Below are 24,057 nucleotides of genomic sequence, written 5' to 3'. Positions count from 1 at the left end.
TGCTAGCATTACATTTCTGTCAAACCCACACAGAAACATCACAGGAAAAGAAAACTTTATTACAGCAGCTTCATGTGTGCAAATTAAAACTAGGAAAACACAATATTAGTCAAGTCCTCTTCAGCAGTGTGTGAAAGGCATGCATAATATAGCAAAACCATCCATGCTCAACTCAGAAGTATAAGGTGTTTTGTTGTGGTTTTGTTTTACCATTGGAAAACCAGTCATTGGAATTTACCATATTAGCAAAATAAGTGAGAAATAATCAAGTTGGTTGCAGAACAGTTTGACAAAATTCAACACTTACTGAACTAGACACTCCATAAACTAGGGTTAGAAGAGAATTCCTCAGTTTGAGAAAGGCAACATGCAGAAACCCCACAGTAATGTCACACATCAGCGGTGAGTCTGATCACTCTTTTCTATAACAACTAAGGTTGTTGTTTTTGGCTGTCCTACCCAGAGAAATGTAGCAATTTAATTTCTAGAAGTTTATTCAAGAGAATATAAATCTATGTCCACAAAATGACTCCTATAAGAATCTTCCTAACAGCTTCATTCTTACTACCTCCAGCGTGGAAGCAGGCGAGTGCTTAAATAAAATAACTTGTAGTACATCCATACAGGGAAACTACTTGGAAATAACTCCTGGGACAGGAACCGGCATGATGCTGGCTGAAGAAATCTCATTCCAGAAGAACACGCTTAGTCTCTCCATTTACTCAGATGTCTAAAACAGTAAAACCCCCTTTATGGGTAAAGCCACATGATCAGGGTTGACTGTGGGTTAAGGTGGGTTGGACAGGGACTGATTGGGAAGGAGTCAGGGTTACAAACTAATCTGGTTTGCCTGGGATTTTCTAGACTTTAGCCCTGAGGCTTCTTCACTCTGCAAAAGCCCTCAGTCTTGGGCAGACCAGGACAGTTGGTCACCTAGAAGGAAACAAGGCTTTCTACCTTGATGAGGTCTTGGTAGGGGTGTGGGTTCCAGGGTTGTGACCCAGTGTTAAAACTCATCAGTCTGTATAGTGTTGATTTGTGTCTTTCATTGCATGTAAATTATGCCTTGTTTTAAATTTTTTAATGCTTTAATATAAAGCTATTTATACAACTGAAGAGAGCACCTAATTTTTACTTGAGAAGTCAGGACAGAGACCACAGGAAGTCAAACATCACATTAACTCTCCAGGAATAAGTAGGATTTCCCCACCCAGCCCAAGGGAGTCGTGGGGAAGAGCACTGTGTTTCTGATTCCATGTAGACTTTGCATTCTGCAAAACCTGGAGTCAGGCTGATGTTCTGTTTTCCTAGAGATTACAGAATTAACATGTGTTTTGTGTACTGAGCATTCACAGTTACTGAAGCAATGTGGCCAGTGCAGTACAAATTCATTGTTTTTCTTTTTGCTCTCAGGTGAAGAGTGTTCTGTTAGAATCCTGCTGTGTTAGATTATATACAGCCCAGAGATGGGCTGTTTCAACATGTTTGCATTACAGATGAGGCCCCTGGAGGGTGATTGAATTGCCTAGGTTCATACAGCTAGCTTGCTTGTGACAGTCCAGCATCTCGACATCCTGACTTCCAGGCCATTGCAGTGTGCACAACTATATAATCACATACATGTCAGTTTGAGCCTACATGGATATTTGAGCTGAGTGTAGTGCCAACAGAAGCCAAATATATGTCACAAATATATGGCACAAATAGACAAATGTATGTCACAAATAGACGTATAGATTCTGGGATGCAATAAAAAAATGAATATAGGTTATCTGCTCCTGAAATGGTCTGTGTGTCTGCTCTCCTTCTTAGTATTGATAATTTTTGCAGTTTTTCTTATTGTCAATTTTTTAAGCTGTAGTACTCTAAAAGGGAAAGGTGAAGGAGAAATCCTCTGTATTCCAGGGAGTGTCTATGTGCCTGAGCTAGGGCTTCTTTGCACCAGGCTGAGGCTTTTAGACACATTTGTAGGAACTGGACATCCACAGACCTGGGCTCTGATTCCTTTATGCTGCTACAGACTTCGTGAAAGACTGTAGCTTTGTCTCTCCTAGTTTCAACCTCTTGATCTCTACCACAGGGATCATCTTTTCTGTGTTTACTTTGTCAGGGTTCTAAGAGAATCAAATTGAACAACAGTGGAGTACATTTTTCCTAAATGCCATAGCACAATAGAGATGTGGGGTGGAATTCTCTCTCTCTCTCTCTTTTTATCATTCTTTCTCTGGGGTATACATAGGTCTCAGCTGACTTTTTCTTTGGAAGATCCATTACTGCTGAGGTTCAAATCTTTCCCAGAGCTGCCTGGTAATGCTCTTAGGGATGGTCAGGCCATGCTGTCCTTGTCCGAACACCATGCTTCTCTCTCTCCTGAGGAGCAATTTCTTTCCAGCCAGTTATAATAAATGATCCAATCTTAGACATTTCTGCTCTGAGCTATTGGAAAATACACTCCTCAGAGGAGGGCATAGGGCGTAACAGGTATTGCATTATTGATAGAAACCATACCTCTTGAGACACCATCATGCTTGCCCTCAGTCATTTAGAAAAATTCCATTTTCCCCTGCAGGGTAGGGCCAGCTGAACCCTGTAGGGAGCATGTGCTTACAATATGTAATAAAGGCCCTTTTAAGGGAGACTCTTTATCATGGTAGATCTTTATTAAGTTGCTATATTTTTTATTAAATTGGTTTTAAATTTAATAAGAATTTAGAATTCTACTGAGTAACAAGATTTAGAAACAAATGTGCCCATATCTGATTTCACATTTTGACTCTACAGCTTATTTGTTCTGTGGGCTTGAGCAAAGCTTTTAGATTTCTTCAGGTACCATTTTTCTTTCATCTTGAAATGGAGACAACATTGATCCTAAAACTCCATGTGTAGGAGTTGCCTATGAACGGTCTAATGTAGCCCCTGACACACGTAGATAGGTGAGCACTGGGGCTTCATTTTTTCATGTATGGTGCATGTGTGCACTTTCTTACGCCCTTCATTCCTTCTTGGATTAAATACATTTTCAGCATATTCTGTGTCAAAGCGCAGACACTCAACCTGTCTGAGATAACTCAACCCACAGGGATGAGTAGCGTTCAAGCTCAGAGAGTTCATATTTCAACACCGAGAGACAGGAAATAAGTGTAAATATTCAGGGGCATTTGCCTCAGTGTAGGCAACAAATGTGCATGCACTATGTGATGAGTACCATGCAGAAAAACAGTTGCGGGGGGAGCAAGGGCAGAAGCAAGGGCTGCCAGGGGGCTGCCGTGACCACCCTGGGGTGGCAGGTGGAGGCCATGACAAGTGCTTGGTCATAGACATACTTTGAGAGAACAGTGCATGGGTGAAGAATTGCTCTTACATAGGAGATATGGCAGTGTAAGGGAAGACTGGAGGAGAAACAGATTCTAAAATCTTTTGCCAATTTAGCAATACAGAGTATAAAGCGCTTTCTCCATTTACCTTGTTGTGGTCACACACATACTTTTTTTCCTGCTGGTTGCTCATCGCACTTCTTACATACATGATGAATGGAGCTGCTGCCCATTTTTCTGAGATACTGCAACAGTGTCCTGGGTTCTTATAACGGGAGCTCTGTGTTGGCAACAGTAATGGTACTACCATATCAGTTGGCTGATCTGCAGTGGAAGTGGGGTTCTGTTGATGCTTTGCTGAAATATTAAGGGCAATATAAGTACATTTCTGCAGAGAGAACCCCTTCTAATCCCCCCATGCGTCTGAGCCTAGGAAATAAGCACAGAACTTCTTTCTTCCTCTTCTCCTCACATCCTGAACATAGCAGTGGTTTTAAATCCTGTTGGTTCAATTCAGACCCATACCAGGTTTTTTTATTTTGAAATAATTCCAGATTCACTGGAAGTTGGGGGGAGAAAAGATACACAGAGAAATTCTATGCTCCTTAAACCTAGCCTTCCTTCCTGGGATGTGGCGCATTCAGGTATATGGCTGGAATATTTAGAAAATAAATACCGAAAGGAATTATTTTAAGTGCCAGATTAAGACCCCTTGGTGGTATTTTTAAATATGATCAGCGTTCCATTCTTTGAAAAGCACTGTGTGTTTATAATGAGAAGTCAGACATGGACAGGTGTGGAGGGCCAGGAGGCGACTGGCAGCAAAGTGAATGCGACTGCAAGGAGTTGTTGCTCTGGTGACCACATGTGGCACTGGTGTCCCTGCAGTATAAGTGAAGGGGAAAGCAGAGGGGCGGGTTGTCCTCTTCTCTCATGGGAGATTTTATAATTCAGACAGCCATAAATGGCTACTTCATGCTCCAGAATTGTCAGGAAGAGCACTCTATGACAGGATTCTAGGCGAGTTGCAGAGACAGCCTGGCAAGTAAGTTGGCTCCACCCTCTTTCCAATGGTCACCATCATGGGAGGCTGTTGAAGGCGCCCATGGAAAACCCAAGGGTGCTTTTGTGAGTGAGGCTGGAAGACTTGTGTGAACTAGTACTGCAACCACACATGACACCCACCCCATCCTGGAACTGCCTGCTCTACTCAGTCCCTTCATAGGCTCTTGGGTTAGACAGGCACTTAACCATGGTGTGTTTGCTTCACTCTACCCCTCACTTGTTGGCATGGATCCTCTGAAGGGATAAGCATGACCTTTGTCCCCTTTCCCGTTATGAGCATTGTAGACCTGCACAGGCCAGGCGCCAGGGCTCAGCCTGCCATGAGCAGGATCAGGTAGACCACCTGTAGGGGTTGACATTGACTCTAGTTAGCACTTCCTGGCTCTAGGTGTCAAGTAGATGAGATCCTCCTAAGGGTAACTGCCTCACTGCCTCACATTTTTCTGTCTTTGCTCATAGGTTATCTTTTCTTTCTTCTTTTTTTTTTTTTTTTGGTGGTACTGGGGTTTGAACTCAGAGCCTCATATTTGTTAGGCAGGCACTCTACCACTGGGTCATTCTGCAGCCCTCATAGGTATATCTTGAAGGCACCTGTTCTGTCTCTTACTGGTACATATTGCTAAATTATTAAGTGATCCATATTTTATTTCTAATTGATATATTATTAAAAGTTATATGTTAATGTTCATTAAAAATGCTGTTAATGTAATTTAAAAACAGATTGAAGTCTTTTCTGCTTAGCAAGTATTATAGCTAGCAGAGTATTACAATTGAGAGTTTGACTCAAACAGATGGATGAAGCATGCCCCTGTCCTTTTTGTTTGGGGATTGAGTGTATGTTGACAGGTAGATTATTCTGCATCCAAAATTGGTCAGTTTCTTTTGGAATGTCTTTTCAGAATTCTTGCATTTCACTTTTTTAAAGTTCTACTGGTTTATTTGTTTAATCATTTTAGAGTTTAATTTCCAAACAATGACACATGAAGCATATTTCAAGTTGTCACTTGTAAGTATGTATTTCCAAATATTTTCTTATGAATTGGATTGTTTCATTCCCAGAAATGAAAAGCCAAATTGGATATAGTCATCATTGTATGTCATGTTTTCAACATTGTTTTTTATGCATTACAAATGAATTGTGATTAGATTAGCACAACTGGCAGACCTGGTGACAGCCAGCCAGAGGCACAATTGCAGAGCCATTTTTTGTGTCTCTCATTAGTGTGTGCTCTTCATGGCCCTTTGCTCTAACCAGTGGCCCGTCGTGGGTACAAATTAGGCAGCTTAGCAGAGTTTCAACAGTGTGTCCATCAAAACCACTGTGGGACTGCATGTTCGTTGGCTGAGAGCTACCGTGGTAATGTGATTAAGTCCTAAGCATCTGCATCTGAACTCCAGCACCTCCTGGGCACTTGTACTTTCTCTGCATTCAGGATCTCAAATGGTTCATTTCTTTTAAAATAGTTTTGTTTGGGTTTTTTTTGCAACCAGGCATGGTGGGGCACACCTGTAATCCCAGCACTCAGGAGGCTGAGGCAGGAGGACTGTGAGTTCAAGGCCAGCCTGGGATACATAATGAGATCCTGTCTCAAAAAAAACCTTTATTGAAATATAATTTGTATAACTGTATAATTTACTCAATATAAGTTGTACAATTATTCTTTCAATATATTCACAGAGTGGTTCAACCACCAGTACAATCTAATTTAAGATCTTTTCATCATTCAAAGAAACCCTCTACCCAGTACTGGTGTTCCCTGTTCCTCCCCTCTCCTTCCCATCTCCAGGGAACCATTAATCTTCTTTCTGTCTCTATAAATTTGCTTATTCTATATGTTTCATGTAAATGGAATCAAATAATATTTGACTGGCTTTTTGGTTTTCAAGGTTTACCCACAATGAGGTATCAGAACATCGCTGTTAACTGCTGGATGATATTCCACTGCATCGACAGTCCCATTTTGTTTGCCCCTTCACTAGCTGTGAACATTTGTTCATCCCACTTTTTGGGTGTGATAAATAATGCTGTCATGAACACTCACAAACAAGTCTGTATGGATGTGTGCTTAAGTTGCTACTGTTAACCCAGGAGAGGCATTGCTGGATCACATGGTAAGCCTGTGTTTAAACATTGAAGGGATTGCCTGGTGATTGTGTTTGAGTCTTCTGACATTTCTGTTTCTGCACATCCTTGCTAATATTACTTATTGTGATTATCAGTCATTTTGATTATTGCCTTTTCAAATATTTCTCTTAAGGGGAAAATTTAAAAACAGTATTTAAAAGCTGGGTACCAGTGGTCACACCTGTAATCCTAGCTACTTGGGACATTGAGATCAGGAGGCTCATGTTTCAGGGCAAGCCTGGAGCAAAGTTTTTGAGTTCCGCATCTCAGCATAAAAAAGCAGGGCATTGTGGCACACGCCTGTCATCCCAGTGATTACAGGGAGTGTAAACAGGAGGATTGTGGTCCAGGCTGGCCTGGGCAAAAAGCAAGACCTTAACTCCAAAATAATCAGAGCAAACAGGACACCTATTTCAGTTCACGTTCCCTGGTTTTACCACACTCCTGGCACTGTCAGAACATCAATCTTTTGGCCTAGGTAGGCCTCAGAGATCCTGACCAAGCTCAGGAGCCCCATTCCACTTCTTGTCATGAAACATGGCTCTCAGGTGAACGCAGTCCTGGGCATGTGAGGTTCTTGCACTGATTTTTCCCTCCATCAGTACTGCGGAATCAGCTGGCAGGTTTTGCTGCTCCGTTGATGGCAGCCAGGGGACGATAATCTCTGCCTTCCAGTCTGCATGGGGTTCTACTCTGGCTTCTGCTCTCACAAACCACAGTCACTTTCTTTTCCCAGTGGACCTCCTAATCATTCTGTAGCACAGGCATTCTGATCCCTGTTGGGATGCTGGGGAAACTGAGACTCAGAGAAACCGAATGGCTTTCTTGCAGTGTCACAGCCACTAAGCCCTCAAACTGGCATTGGGGTAAACTTTGTGCACTGTAGCCCTTTGTATTCATATGGTGTTTGTTTTTTAACCCCATTAATTAATTTTTTAAACTAGCATGCAGTAAAATTGATCTAGTTGACATACGTGTAGAGCCATATATCTGCCTCAGTCAGGATGACCTGAAGAACTTCGTCCTCTTGCCCTTTTGTCTTATACCCTGCAACTGTTCTGGTGGCCCTTGGCTACCACTATCTAGTCCAGTATCGCCGAGTGTCGCAGGCGTGCAGCCATGCCATGTGTTGCTTTTTCAGTGATGCTTTCACTCCACATTGTGGTTTTCGCATCTGTCCGTGTGGCTGGGAACGTCAGGCCTCTTTACTGCAGTGGCGTTGCATTGTATTGTGCTCTGTTTGCGGGCCCTTCTTCAGTTGAAGGACATTGGCTGCTCTTGTGACTGTGAACACAGTGATCTTTTTGGGAATGTGAATTCTCATGTCTCTAAGGTAAATATGTATGAGAGGGATTTCTGGATTGTTTGGTCAGTGTGTTTTTAATTATTTAACCTCATAAGAAACTGTCATCCCTTCCCTGTTGGCAGTGCCATTCTCCACTCCTGCTGACAGTGTTTAAGTGTTCTCTTTGCTCTGTTTGCCTATCAGCATGGGGCAAGGTCTGGTTTTGTTCTGTTTAAATTTTAGCCATTTAAATAGGTTTGTGGTGGTATCTTATCATGGTTTAAATTGCATCTCCCTTGTAGTGAATGATACTGACCATCTCTGGATATGCTTTTCTGGCTGTCCTTGCAGCCTTCTAGTGAAGGCTTTTAAAGTCTTTTTGTCCAATTTTAATTGTTTTCAAAATTCACCCTTTGTCTGGTCTGTAATTTGTAAATATCCTTTTAATCTCTTTAAGTGTCTTTTTTATAAGCATTTTTTATTAGTGTATATTAAATGTGCAAAGGTGTTACACCATGGTGTTTCACACATGTTTATATTACACATTGATCAGACTAACCTCTATTCTCTCTTTTCCTTATCCTTCCACGCCTTATTTTTCAAGAGCTTTGGTGAGTTGTCTTGTGCCACCTTCATACATGGACACAATGTATTTTGGCATTGTCCCTACCCCCATTATTCCCTTTCCCTTTTACCCCTCTCCCTTATCCCCCTAGACAGTCTTGATTATAGTCATGTTTTTGTATATCTGTATCTACAGGCAGGTCTAGGTTCTGCATATGAGATAGAACATGTGACCTTTATCCTTCTGAATCTGGCTTACTTTGCTTAACATGATGATCTCTAGTTCCATCCACTTAACTGCAAACACCATTAATTCCATTCTTCTTTATGACTGAATAATACATCATACTACCTCAAAGAAATTGCATAGTATTATTTAATTTTGAACTATTTGATAGTATTCATCAGAAAATGATCTGGGCCTTGAGATTTCTTTTTCAGAGATTTAAAAATAAAAAAAATTCAATTTATTTAATGAGTATAAGACTTTGCAGTTTACTTATTATTTTCTTGGATGGATTTTGGTAATAAATTGTCATATTTTGTGATGAGAGCTCTTTGTATTATTTCCTTATTATGTTTCTATATTTGGTAGCTAAAGTGGTATTCTTTCCTTTGTTCATGATATTGGTCATTGTTGTGATCTCCCTCCCACACCCTTTGTCCTTATAGCTAAATTTTTAATCAACTATATTGATTTTTTAAAAATGGGTTTTAGTTTGTTGGTCTCTGTTCCCCTGCTTTCATTTTCTTTGACTTCTGCTCTCTATCCCCTCCTATGCTAGCTTTGAGGCTTTGTCTTACTGCCTTGAAACCCTCTCTTCTATTGAAATAGTAAATGCTAACCCTTTTCCTCTAAGCTCTGCTTTAGTTCCATTCTAATGCTTCTGATATTTTGTACTTTAGGTTTTCTTTTGACATTTGTATTAGCACATTAGTTGTTGAGGGGAATTTTATTGTGATATTTCCGTATGTGCTTGCAATGTGTCTTAATTTGATTCACTCCTTCATCATTCTCCCTCATCCTTTTCTCTACTCTCTTCTTAGAACAGTGTCAGCAGGTGTCATTGTTCTGTATCCACGCAAGAATATGAAGTACATTAGTCATGTCCACTCTCCTTCGTCCTCTCCTTTTACACTCCCCCTCCTGTTGGTACCTACCCCTGAACAGGACCTGTTTTTCCTTCCTGTCCTTCATTTTGTGAAGTGTGTATTGATTGTATTGTATTATTTTGACTCCAAATGTTTTTATAGTCTATGTTTGGATTTATTCTTTGACCAGGGGCTTCTTTTGAAGTGTATTGGTTTATTTCCTTACTTCGGGTTAATGGTGCCTTGGTCTAGGAGCATCCTTGTATGCTTGTACTCTTTTAGGTGTGATAGAGGTTTTCTTTCCTATGGCTTAGGACCTGGTCTGTCCTGGTGGCTTGCTGTGCACTTGAGAGGTAGGTATGTGTGCTGTGTATTTGTTGGGTGGAGATTTCAGTAAATGTCAACCAGATGCACGTGGTTATGTCTCCTTATTCTTATTGATTTTGTGTCTGTGTGTTCTAGCAATTACTACAAAAAGCATGTTGCAGTCACCAGCCGTGATTATTTCTTTGTCCATTTATCTTTTGAGTTCTCTGTTTTCCATTATGAATTTGAAACTCTAGAGTTAAGAGCACACACATTAAGAATTATTGTGTATTCTCTGCTGGTAGGAATGTAAAGTAGTACAACCACTCTGGGAAAAAATTGGAGGCTACTTAAAAAGCTAAACATTGATCTACCACTTGATTCAGCAATACCACTCTTGGGGATAGACCCAAAAGACTGTGACACAGGTTACTCCAGAGGCACCTGCACACCCATGTTTATTGCGGCACTATTCACAATAGCCAAGTTATGGAAACAGCCAAGATGCTCCACCACTGACGAATGGATTAAGAAAATGTGGTATCTATACACAATGGAATTTTATGCAGCCATGAAGAAGAACGAAATGTTATCATTCGCTGGTAAATGGATGGAGTTGGAGAACATCATTCTGAGTGAGGTCAGCCTGGCCCAAAAGACCAAAAATAATATGTTCTCCCTCATATGCGGACATTAGATCAAGGGCAAACACAACAAGGGGATTGGACTTTGAGCACATGATAAAAGCGAGAGCACACAAGGGAGGGGTGAAGATAGGTAAGACACCTAAAAAACTAGCTAGCATTTGTTGCCCTCAACGCAGAGAAACTAAAGCAGATACTTTAAAGCGACTGAGGCCAATAGGAGAAGGGGACCAGGAACTAGAGAAAAGGTTAGATGAAGAAGAATTAACCTAGAAGGTAACACCCACGCACAGGAAATCAATGTGAGTCAACTCCCTGTATAGCTATCCTTATCTCAACTAGTAAAAACCCTTGGTTCTTCCTATTATTGCTTATACTCTCTCTTCAACAAAATTAGAGATAAGGGCAAAATAGTTTCTGCCTGGTAGTGAAGGGTAAGGGAGGGTAAGGCAGGAAGTGGGGGCGGGGGGGTAAGGGAGAGGGCGGGGAGAAGGGGGGAGAAATGACCGAAACAATGTATGCACATATGAATAAAATAAAAATTTTTAAAAAATCATTGTGTATTCTCAGTGAATTAATGCTTTCTTCAATATATAATGCCCCTGTCTATTGCTGCTAGTTTCTCCTGCTCTGATGTGGACTCTGGCTTATACTTTTAATCATGAGACACTGTTTAAGTAACTGAATAAGAAGTTATCTTTAGCTGGATTCTTGCCATTTTGTTGCTCTCTTGTCTTCCTCACATTCCAGGGACCTTGCAGAATCACTGCCCTTTTCTCTGAAGGGTGTGCTGGGGAGTGACTTGCTTGTTTTCTTCATCTGAGAAGTCTTCAATGCTTCTTCATTCCTGGAGGACATTTCCACTGCATGTAGACTTTGTTGACATGTCTTCACTTTCCACACCTTAAAAGAGTTTCACTTCTTCTTCCTTCCTGGTCTATGGTGTGACATCTTTCCTTTGGAAAGTCACTGTTTCCGTTGCACGAAGTGCGTTTTTGGCCCCAACAGCTTTCCGATTGCTTCTTTCCTGTCGCTCTCTGCGCTTCACAATGATGCTTCTAAGCAAGGATTTACTTTTATTTGCACTGTTTTGAGTTTGCTGAGCTTCCCGGATCTGTTTGTCTTTTGCCAAATTTGGGAAGGGTTTTCAGCCATTATTTCTTCAAAAGCTGCATGCTATTTTTTCTTCTTTGTTTCTGAATTTTGTGTGATATACATAATTTTCAGTAATGTTTTTTGATGCATGAGATTATTTTTTCCAATTTTTTCCCTTCTCCTGTTTCTATTGGAAGATTTGTTAATCTAGATTCAAATTTACTAGTTTGGTTTCTTTGTAGTCTCAACATATACTTTGTATGGCTCCTGGTTTTTTTAGAATTATTAGAAGTTTTTTTCTGCCTAGCATGTGGTTGCTGGCAAGTGTGTGTCCTCTTGGGGGATGTGAGTGCTCGGCCATGTTGGGTGGGAGTTGTGTGTGCCAGTCAGCCCCAGGTGGTCAGTGGTACTATGTGTCATTGTGTCCTTTCCGGCTCCTTGTCCTCTCAGTTACTCAGATGACTCACCCTCCCATGAATGTTTCTGTTCAGTGTCTTTTTAAGCATTGCTCTCTGATTCTTCTGTATGCTTTTTTCTTTCCTTGAAGATTTTCTCTCTTCATTTGTCTCAGGTGTGTCCACTTGCACTTCCTGGACTCTGTTTAAAGTCTTTTTTGTACAAGTCATCTTGAGGCTTTTGTCTGTTGATTTTCTTTTCCTTTGGGAGTTGATATTTTCCTGTGCTGAGTTGTTTTCGATGGTATTTTGGATATTGAATTTAATGTTATGAGACATTGGGGTTTTGTTTGAATCCTGGGGAGAATGTTAAATTTTTGTTTTAGCAGTAGTCTACAGGGTTTTGTTTCTTTCTGTTTTTTTTTTTTTTCACAGAATGCAGTTTCAAAGCATTTGTGGTGCTCTGTGTATCAGCCCAGCTGTTTGACCCCCAGGTTTGCTTCCCCAGAGCTGAGGGAGCCAGCCCCTGGTTTGTTAGTCTGATCCTGTGTAGTGCCCTCTGCAAGTCCAGTAGTTCATGCATAGCTTCTTCAGACTGCACTGTTAATCCCTCTCCTACCCCAAATCTCTTAATTCCATGTGCGTGCTACACAGCCAGCTTTCATTTCCCCCTCTGTGTGTCTTGTGTGGGACCAATTGGCCATTGGCACTAAGAAGATGATGAATGTGATGGAGAGGTGGCATTGTGGCTTGGGGACCTTGGCTCCTGGGCCTGGAGTGGCGTGTGCCTGTGCAGCCCTGACTGCTATGATGGCACTGTAGCTGCCTCATGGTGCTGCTTAGGGGCTGGGCTGGGAAGACAGTGAGAGAAGGGAATGGAAAACCATGCATTCTCCTACTCTCTCTAGCCCTTCATGGAACTTTTCCCATTGCTCAAACCAGCAACGGATGCTTCTGTGGCTCTTTCTGCTGTGCTCCTGCCCACCTCTGAACTCCGGGTGCAGACCTCTGAGCTCCAGCTCCAGGCTGCATTTTAGTTTGGGTCAGGGACATTGGAGGGAAATAGAACTCACTCCCAAGTCAGAACTTTGATTTCTGGTCTCCTACTCCAACTTGCCCTCTACGGTTTACTTTTTGCGTCTTCGGCTCCATCCATTGTAGCTATGATTTACAGATAGCGTTCAGTTGAAGTCAATAGGAGAGAAAGGGTAGATTGTGCTTACACCATCTTTTCTAGAAATGGAACTCATCATCATTTCCCCTGCACAAACCAATTCATGTCACTCATCTGCTTAAAACTCTCAAAATAGCTTCCCATCATGCTTAGAATAAAATCAATATTTTCCTTCGACCTTTCCTCTGTCATTAATCTTATGCCACTCTCTTCTTCACTCATTCTGTACTGTGATCGCACTGTGCCTTAAGATTTTTGCATTAGTTGCATATTCTCTCTGGAAAGCTCTCCTCCAAGCCCTTCTCAGGATTGCTTTCTTGTCATTTGAGTCTCAAATAAAATGCCATTTATTCAGGGAGATCTTCCTTTGCATCAAATCTGTAGTGATTTTTTAAATCTCTGTTGATGTTTTCAGGAGATGCATTTAATTTTTCAAAACTATTTGTATCTTCAGAGTCTTGTGTCCTGCTGCATATCACAGTGTACTTTTCACACTAGTCGTTGCCATGGCAATGGGATTTATGCAGGTGTAATGGGAGAGCACTCACCTCATCAGTGCTCAGCATCTCTTCCTTTCTGGACTATTCTAAATGCCTTACCTGAGGCTACAGGATTGTGTGGTCATGGGTACCCACTCTGCACGGTGTAAGCATGAAGTGTGAGACCTGACCTCCTGAGGGAAACTTGACCAGAGAGGGCAGAAACTATCCCGTCTTCTGTATGCAAGTGCTCAGTTATGAAGTAAAGTTCTTGCAGTGCCTCATAGGGACTAGGAAATTGGGCCCCAGGTGCCCCAGGCCCCTCCCCCACTGCTCAGGCCCCTCATGCTGGGCTCTCTTCCCCTTTTCTCAGGCTCTGCTTTGTGGGTAGGACTCGGGCTAACACACTATTTCTAATTGACTTTTAAGTGTTTTCTGAACAAAATTTAAAAAATGTTATTAGCATATAAATAGTTGTACAGGGGTATACATTGTGATACTTACGTATGTGCTTACAATGTATCTTAGTTAGATTTATTCCCCGCCCACCATTCTCCCTCTTCCTCCTCTTAGAACAATTTCAAAGGTTTTATTCTTCTATTTTCATATATCGATACAAAATACATTCACCATATTCACCCTCATTCCCCCTTTCCTTGTGCCCACCCACCTCCCACTGGTATCCACCCCTGGCAAAGACTTTTTTTTTCCCCCTCCTGCTCTTCATTTTTTAAAGGGTATATTGATAGTCCAAGGGGGTTGCTTCTTGGTACTTTAGGCCTGTATATATACATGATATATGTATATCGTGCTTTAACCAAATTAATTCCTCCTCCATTGCTTACTCATTTTCTGTTACCATGCTGCCCTAATATTCAACAACTTGCTGTAAGTGCACTATATTATATTCATATATAGATGTGCTGTTTTAATGTTTTTCATTCTCTGACATTTTCTTTATCTCTCTGGCTTCCTGTAGTCTCCTCAGACAGACTCACTAGTATACTCTTTTTCTCTTCTCTCACTATACATATGTGTGTGTATGGGTATATATATATATACAGGTCTAGCTTCCACAAATTAGTGAAAATATGCAAACTTTATCTTTTTGAACCTTACTTTGCTTAACATGAAGTTCTATTAATTTACCTGCAAAGAACATAATTTCATTCTTCTTTATGGCTAAATAAAACTCCATTGTTCATATATATATATACACATTTATATATATATATATATATATATATATATATACACACACATATATATATATATATATACACACATTTTTTTAATCCATTTATTGGTTGTGGGACATCTGGGCTGCTTTCAAAGCTTGATTGGTGTAAATAGTGCTGCAATAAACATGGGTGTACAAGTGGCTGTATCTTATCCTGGAGTACATTCTTTTGGATATATGCCTAGCAGTGGTATTGCTGGATCATATGGTAGGTCTATTTTTAGTTTTTTGAGGGACTTCCACATTGCTTTCCATGACAGTTGCGCTAATTTGCATTCCCTCAACAGTGTAGAAGTGTTCCTTTTCCTCCACATCCTTGTCAGCTTTGGTTGTTGTTTTGTTATTGATGAGAGCCATTCTGACTGGAGTGATGTGGAATCTCAGTGTAGTTTTTATTCATGTTTCCTTTATGGCCAGGGATGTTGAGCAAAATTTCTTCATATATTTGTTGGCCATTTGTACTTCTTTTGAGAATTGTCTGTTCAGTTCATTTATTCAGTGAGTTGTGGATAGTTTGAGGGGTTAGGGTTTTGAGCTCCCTCTATACTCTGGTTATTAGTCCCTTGTCAGATGTATAGAGGCAAAGGTTTCCTCCTGTTCTATAGGCTCTCTCTTCAGTCCGGTGACCATTTCCTTTGCTGTGCAGAAGCTGTTTACTTTCATACAGTCCCATTTGTCATTCCTTTTTCTCTTAATTGCTGAACTATTAGCATTCTATTCATTAAGTTATTACCTATGCCTATGTGGTACAGTGTGTTCCTTATTTATTTATTTATTTACTTACTTATTTTGCAGTACTGGGGCTTGAACTCAGGTCCTACATCTTGAGCCACTCCATCAGCCCTTTTTTGTGATGGATTTTTTTGAGATAAGGTCTAGTGGACTATTTTCCCAGTCTTTAAACTGTGATCCTCCTGATCCGTGCTTCCTGAGTAGCTAGGATTACTGGTATGAACTACCGGTACCCAAAAATTTTGATCTAGATTAATTTCACCATTTCAGATCTCACATTAAGATCTATAATTAACTTTGAACTGCTGCTAGTACAGGTGAGAGACTGGGATCTAGTTTCAGCCTGATGAAAGTAGATATCCAGTTTTCCCAGCACCACTTGTTGAAGAGGCTGTCTTTTCTACAGTGCATGTTTTGGACACCTTTGTTGAAAATCAGATGGCTTTAGTTGGGTGGGTTTGTTTCAGGGTCTTCTATTCCATGAAGACATTCCTCTTCATGTCTGTTTTTGTGTCAGTGGCATGCTGCTTTTATTACTATGAATCTGTAATATAGTTTGAAGTTAGGTATTGTGATTTCTCCAATGTTGCTTTTGTAATTCCAGATTGCTTTGGCTATTTGAGGTCTTTTGTGCTTCCATATGAACTTCAACATTGACTTTTCTATCTTAGTGAGGAATTGGAATTTTGATAGGGATTGCACTGAACATATAGATTGCTTTTGATAGTGTAATCATTTTCACAGTATTGATTCTGTTGATCCATGAGCGTGGACTATACTTCTATCTTCTGATGTCTTCATTGATTTTCTCCTTTAGTGATTTATAATTTTCATTGTATAGGTCGGTCACCTCCTTTGTTAAATTTATTCCTAGGTATTTTATTTTTTTGAATGTATTGTGAATGGTATTGTTTTCCTGATTTCTTTTTCAGACTGATTTTCATGTATTGATTTTGTATCCTGCTACTTTGCTGAAAGTGTTTATGAGCTCTAAGAGTTTTTTGGTTGCATTTTTAGGGTCTTTCAGGTGTAAGAGCATATCATTTGCAATTTTATTTCTTCTTTCCCTATTTGAATCCCTTGTATTTCTTTCTTCTGTCTGATTGCTCTGGCTAGGAATTCCAGCACTATGCTGAATAAGAATGGGGTGATTAAAGACCCTGATTTTAGAAGGAATGCTTTCAGTTTTTCTCCATTTAGTATGATGTTGGCTATAGGTTTGTTGTATATAGCTTTTATAATGTTGAGGAATGTATCTCTATTCCTAGTTTCTACAGATTTTTATCATGAAAGGATGTTGACTCTTGTCCAAGGCTTTTTCTGCATCTATTGATATGATGATGTGGTTTTATCCTTGATTGTGTTTATGTGTTGTACTGCATTTATTGATTTGCAAATGTTGTACCATTCTTGCATCCCTGGAATGAAACCTCCTTGATCATGGTGTATGATCTTTTTAATGTGTTGTTGGATTCTGTTAGCACATAGTTTATTGAGGACTTTTGAATCTATGTTCATTAAAGATAATGGCCTATAACTTTCTTTTTTTGATGCGTCTTCACCTGACTCTGGTATTAGGGTAAACTGGCTTTGTAGAATGTGTTCAGTAGTATTTCTTCCTGTTGTACTTATAGAATAATAGGAGGAGCATTGGTGTTAGTTCTTCTTTAAAGGCTTGGTAGAATTCAGCAGTGAATCATCAGGACCTGGGTTTTCTTTGTTGGGAGGTTCTTTATAACTGTCTCGATCTCCTTAAATTTCTAATGACCTCTTTGTTTAATTGTCATATGTGTCAAGAAATTTATCTATTTCTTCATTTGACAGTTTGCATGAGTATATGCTTTTAAAGTATTCCCATATGATTGTCTGAATTTCATTGGTGTCTGTTGTAATATTCCCTTTTTCATCTCTGATTTTATTAATTTGGGTCTTCTCCTTTCTTCTTTTAGTTAATTTAGCTAGAGGTTTGTTGATCTTTTTTTTTTTTTTTAAGAACCAGCTCTTTGGTTTCTTGATACTTTGTATTGTTTTTTTAATCTTCAATTCATCAATTTCTGCTGAGATTTTCATAATCTCTTTCTCTGTATTACTTTTTGGGTTGGCTTGCTCTTGTTTTTCTAAGAATTTGAGATGTATCACAGATTATTTGTCTGGGATCTCTCTCGTTTTCTGATGTGGGGCCTCATGGGTATAAACTTCCTGCTTAAGATGCCTTTGCTGTGTCCCACAGGTTCTGATAGCTTGTGTGTTCATTTTCATTTGAATCTTGGAATTCCCTAATTTCTTTTCAGATTTCTTCAATGACGCAATGATCATCAAAAGTGTATTGTTCAATAATCTTCATGAGTTTGATTGTTTTGTGGTTTTGCTTGTTATTGCTTTCTCATTTTATTCCATTATGGTTTGTTAGGATACAAGGGATTATTTCAGTGTTTTTGTATTTGTTGGGGTTTGCTTTATGACCTAGGATGTGGCTATTTTGGAAAAAGTTCCATGGTCTGCTGAGAAAAATGTGTACTCAAAGTCATAGAATGAAATACTGTATAAATGTCTGTTAAGTCCATTTCATCCATGGTTTTGTTTAGTTCTAGGATATCTTTGCTGATTTTTTTTGTCTGGATGTCCTTTTGAAGAGAGTGGGGTATTGCGATCGCCCACAATTATTATATCTGGTCCTACCTGTTCTTTAGCTCAGAAGTGTTTGTTTTATGAACATGGGGCCTCCCATGTTCGGTGCATATATATGTAGAATTATTGTATCTTCTTGCTGGATTGTCCTCTTTATTAGTATGTAGTGTTCCTGTTCATCTCTTTTGACTGATTTTTTGCATAAAATCTGTTTTGTCTAATATGAGAATAGCTACTCCTGCTTGGTTCTTTGCTTATTTCCTCTTAGCCAATTTGTCTTGTTTGACTGTCTCTCTCCTTTTTTTTAATTCTCTATTTTCCAGTTATTAATATCTAGAACCCTCTCATACTGCTGTCTTTTACACCTCCTTCCGCTTCTTCCCACTTTCCCCCTTCCCTTCTCCACTCCCATCCCACACAATGCGCAATTTCCAATCCTTATACCTTTCAACCAGTGTTAAGCTCCCAGATCATTCTAAAATCAGAATTTTGCCCCCGTACAATCTTATTGGAAAGACAGATTAGGGCTTCAATTGTTCCTTACACAATCAAATATTTGATTTATTTCTGAATTGTTTACTTCACTTCTACAGTAGGTTCTGTACTCACCCAAGGAAGTAAAAGGAATATTAGACCAACAGATGTGCAAAAAACAATGTGCAGAAATTTAAATATGAAAAACCAAGGCAATGGCTGACCTCCAGACTTCCACCTCAGCAACTCAACATCTGAATCCACAGATAATGAATTGACCAAAATGTCAGAGAGACAATTCAGAAGCCTACTGTTAAAAATGATAGAGAACTTAAGGCAGACTCCAATAAACAGGTATATGAAGTTAGGAAATCAATCCAAGACCTTGACAAGGAAGTCAGCAACATGGAAGAGAAATTCGCAAGGAAATGGAAATTGTGAAGAATAATCAAGTTGAAATGTTAGAAATAGAAATCTTAATAAATCAAATACAAACCACAATGGATAGTATTATCAGAATCAAACAGAAGAAAGCATATCAGAGATGGAGGACAAGATTGAGGAGCTATTGCATTAAACAATCATTAAACAAATTAATGCCCATGAATGCAACATTCAAGAACTCTAGAACATGATCAGAAGACCAAACCTAAGAATTTATGGAGTAGAAGAAGGAGATGAAATACAAACTAAAGGCATAGGAAAACTATTCAATGAAACCATAGCAGGAAATTCCCCAAATGTTTGTAACAATATAGACACCAGTGTGTATATTCCAAACTCCCAATAGACATGATCAGAAAAGAACAAGCCCATGACATACCATAACTAAAATGCCAAATCTAGAAAACAAAGAAAGGATACTGAAAGCTTCAAGAGAAAAATGCCGGCTCACATACAAAGGTAAACACATAAGAATCACATCAGATCTCTCAGCATAAACTCTAAAAGCCAGGAAATTTGTAAATTTGTAAATGGTGACTTTAAAAATATGTTCCCATCGTTGTGGTTATTACATCTCTGTGCTTATTTGTCTTCTTAATCATCACTGCATGAAACTCTGTGGTATTCTACATAAACATCTTGATACTTGTAATACTTGCTGTATGTGTATTGTGAGCCAAATTGTCACTAAATATTTTCTTAAAAATTTCTTGTAATTGTTTTTGGTGAATATATAGGTATGCTACTGATTTTGCATGACTTAATGCTTTATTCAACAACTTTGAACCTGTTCTTTTTAAATTACAATAAGGGACTAATTTTTTTTTCTTAAACCTCTTTCCTCTCTGTACCACAGTATAATCTGGGTGAAAGCAGAGGCCCTATCTTTCTTATTCACTTCCATATCCCACTGACACATAGCAGGGGCTCAATAGATATCTGCTCAATGAAATCATGAATAAACTCCCAATTCTGGACAGAGAAAACAGTGCATGCACAGCACACCGAGGTTGCCCCTCATACACTGCTGTCTGTGGGCCTGTGTGCCACCTGGCAGCTGGATCCCCTCACTCAGCTTGGCCCCCAACTCAAATGACTGTGCACTTCAGTGCACTGGGCCTTTGCTCTCTTCTCTCTTCCAAGCCAGGCAAATTTTATCTGCCCTTAAAGGTTTGCTCTGATCTCAGTCCTTCTGGGAAGGTTTCTTGGACTTTGATGGATCCAGACAAACAAAAAGAAGTAACAAACAAGAATTAAAAGTAAACTCTGTGCTCAAACGGAGCATAAGCCTAAGGGAAAGCACCTACAGTGATGTGGAAATATACACAGAGCAAATGGTATTATGGTGGGCACAAAGTGCTCTTGCAGTCTCGGAAAGGGAATTAATTTATGAGTAACAGATAGAAAACAGAGACCCACCAATACATCATCATGTCAACAATCAGGAGGAATAGAAACACTAGATCCAGCCACCCCCACACTCAAACAGTGAGTCAGAGAAACAATGAGGACAACGCTGTGTTGTGTATTCATGCTGCTCATTCCTGTGCAGTTTCTGAGGTGCTGTGTTTTGTGAGTGAAAGCAACATATATTTGAGTCTTTTATTCCAGAGTTTTAAAAATCACTTCTGTTCCCCCCTCTGAGAAATGTTTTACGAGTTCCCATTTCTGATGAACGATTTTGCTGTGATTAAAGATTTCATGAAGTTATGACAAAGCAGAACAGATCTTCATTCTCGGAAGCTCATTTTCCTGTGAGCTGAGTAAAGAGGCCTCTTGTAGGCAACTGTCAGAACTAATGAGTATTTTCCAAGTGTGGAACCTCTGGGGAAGATACTCCCTCCCTTCCTTCCTCCCTCCCCAAACCCAGAATCAGCTGTGTGAACCTGTCACCTAAAGATGTGTAGCACCATGTCGACACCAAAGTCTATACCAGACCGGCGATGGTGACACTTGCCTCTGACTTCCTCGCTCAAGAGGCCACACGTACGCATGACCTTCCAAAGGGCATTTGATTTCTTATGTGTTTTGTCCAAGAGGGAGGCAAGGATTTGCTGATTATTGGAAAAGCCAAGGCAAAGGAATGGAGGTAGGAGGGCAGTCATGCCAGGTTCCAAAGCTGCCTGCACTGACGTTTCAGATACCCATGGCCCTTGAACAGCATCTGAGTCTTTGTGTATCGATGGGTGTGAGCTCTGAGTGTGCCCCTGCACTACCTTGCACATCAGTTCCCTTCTCGGGAGGAAGCAGAGGACAGAGGTGGCCTTGGAGCCCAGGTCCCCATTTGCTGGGAGTGTGAAGCATCTTGAGTTCTGAGTCTGGAGACTTGAGCACCACACCAGAATGTTGGTCCTCTTTTGGACTTCCCTCCCTTGGGGCAAGTGAGGTGGCCATGGCAGGACTGGCAAGAGGCTGCACCAAAGTGTAGGCAGCTTTGGAACCTGGCACGTCTGCCCTCCTACCTCCATTCCTTTGCCTTGGCTTTTCCAATAATCAGCAAATCCTTGCCTCCCTCTTGGACAAAACACTCAAGAAATCAAATGCCCTTTGGAAGGTCATGTTTTGAAGTCACACCAAGCTAGAAATGACCAGAGTATAGATCTTTGTTTCTGAGTCTCTCTCTTGCCCCCTAACAAATGATTTACCCTGCTCCTTCAAGGACAGTACTCTGTTGCTGTCCTCTCTGTCTGCTTCTGTCATGAGCATGGCTGTTCTGTAGCTCTGCAAATGTTTATCAATTCCCTGTCATGTGTTTGCTGGGATCTGGGTATTTGGAATACTGTATTTGTTTTAGGCAAGCATTCAACTGTAATGGAAACCTAACAATAGTGACTACACAAATGAAGCATGTGTTGTTGGCTTTTTAAAAATATTTCACCCATGTAGCTAAATCAGTTTAGAGGGCGGAGGCATTGTAGGGCTGCCATAGCTGTCCAAGGATGTCCCAGGTTCTCCTGCTTCTCCTGGCCCAGCCATCTGTATTCTGTGGTTTTGTCATCCTTGTCTCTGAGTGGGATTGCTCAGCCCAAGGCACCTCCTAGGGAAGAAGGTAGGGGAGGAGGGAGGTTGAAGGGTAGAAGCCTCTACCATCACAGCATTGTCTTATCTGGGGTAGAAAGTCTCCAAAGCCTGTGTCTTCTTGGCTAGAAGTTTGCTACACCAACTACTCGCAGCTGCAAGGAGCAATAGAAACTTGGATATTAACTATCCCTCTCTGCAGCAAACAAAGGTGTGTGTGGGGGGGTTGGGTGGGTGTTAAGTACCTGCCTAGCTTGAAGAGGAGTGAGGTGGATTCCCCCATCAGAAAATCGTGGGACAGTTAGAACCTGCTTCTTCACCCTCCAGTGCCCAGCATCTTCTACAGGGTCTGGTAGCTGAATCAGACCTAGTCTTTATTGAGTGACTCTGTATACAAAATTTGGATGATCTTACTAAAGAGTCATCTGTTCTAGACCTCATCCCATGCTGAGGTTAGAGAATTGAGTTACCTTCCAAGGCCACTGGTTTGTAAAGGGCATGGCTAAGTTGTAAGCCCATGTCTGGGGGCATTTGGCATTTTGATAAATCACACTTCTGCACATCTTCAAATAGTGGAAAACCCTTGGAGAGGATGAAAGGCAAAGTTGTTCGTCTGTAGCAGAAGGAGGGATTCTAAACTTCCTTTTGTTTTTTCACACAGTACCCGGAGGTGCCATCTTCTCCTGGATGTCCTCAACTCCACGGAGCACGAGCTGACGGTCAGCGCCAGGAGCAGTGAGGAGCTTGTCCTGCATGCTGGCGAGTGCCAACGGTGAATGTTCTGGGAAGGTGGGGCAAGGCCAGGGTGTGGTGTGTCTCTGAGGCCCAGAGCTTAGTATGGCCAGAAAGATGCAGAACCCTGGGATGGGCTCCTGCCCTCCACCCAACTGGGTCTCTCCCCACACCAAGAGGCTTTGCCTCCAAGCCCAACCTGGGTTTTAGTGGCATTCACCAATACGTGGAATTATAGATAAAATAATAATCTTTATTTTTAATTGCAAAAACCTTCAGAGTATACTTGTGTTGTGGATTTAAGCTTTTTGCTATATTTGCTTCAGATCTCTCTCTGTGTGTCCATCTCTTTCTTTATTTTACTCTGTCTTATTTTAAGGATATAATTTATTAAGTAAATAGCTGACGTTAAAGTTAATAGTTAATGGGGGACTGCAAATCCAAACCACAATGCCACTCCACACTCATCAGAATGGTCAGAATACAAAAGACAACAGTGAATTCCTTGAGAATGTGTAGCAAGTGAAACTCTCCTGTTGACCGGAATATGAAATAGTGTAACCACTGTGAAAAAAGTTCTGGCACTTTCTTATAACACTAAGCATACATTTATCTTTTGCCCAGCTGTCCCAGCCCTAGTTAGTTATTAAAAAAATTAAAACAAATGGTCACAAAAGAGTTATTCAAGAATGTTCCAAAGCCAACAAACAGAAAGAGCCCTGGTGTCCCTAACAAAAGGATGGATAAAGAATTGGTATTATTTCCTACAAATGAATATTACCCCACAATAGAAATGAAGGAAACACTCAGGAGCATTATGGGGAGTGAAGACAGCCTTTACCCCCAAGGAGCAAATGCTATGTGATTCCATTTACTTCAAACTCTGGAACGAACCAAATCAACCTCCAATAGAAAGAATTAGAACATCTGTTGTCTCTAGACAGGTTGGGATGGGATTTGACCTGGAAAGGGCTGAAGGTTGTTTTCTAGGCAATGTTCAGGTGGGGTAACTTGATAGGGGTTTGGGTTACACAAGTGTATATATCTGTTAAAACTCAGCACACATTCACTTGAGACTTATAAATTTCCCTGTGTGTCAATTTTACATCAAAAGAAAACACTGCAAACAAATGTTGAGCTCTAGTTCAGGATCCACACACACAGAAGGATTTGGGGTTTATGTAGGGCGTCTGCATTAGTCTCAGAAGTGCATAACTAATCAGATGGATTAATGGATGGGCAAAGGGACAG

At 40.5% G+C, this 24,057-nt stretch overlaps 1 protein-coding gene across 3 annotated transcripts in view; it reads left to right on the top strand.

Moving 5' to 3' along the window:
* Positions 1–24,057, top strand: part of Trappc9 (trafficking protein particle complex subunit 9) — a 541,325-nt gene that overhangs the window by 332,386 nt on the left and 184,882 nt on the right. For all 3 annotated transcript variants that reach the window (XM_074069279.1, XM_074069278.1, XM_074069281.1), the window contains one exon: positions 22,736–22,846. In XM_074069279.1, coding sequence (XP_073925380.1) covers positions 22,736–22,846 — 111 coding nt within the window. The remainder of the gene's footprint in view (positions 1–22,735; positions 22,847–24,057) is intronic.

This window comes from Castor canadensis, chromosome 3 (assembly GCF_047511655.1).
Source record: "Castor canadensis chromosome 3, mCasCan1.hap1v2, whole genome shotgun sequence".
Lineage (NCBI taxonomy): Eukaryota > Metazoa > Chordata > Mammalia > Rodentia > Castoridae > Castor > Castor canadensis.
This window is presented reverse-complemented; position numbering and strand designations above follow the sequence as displayed.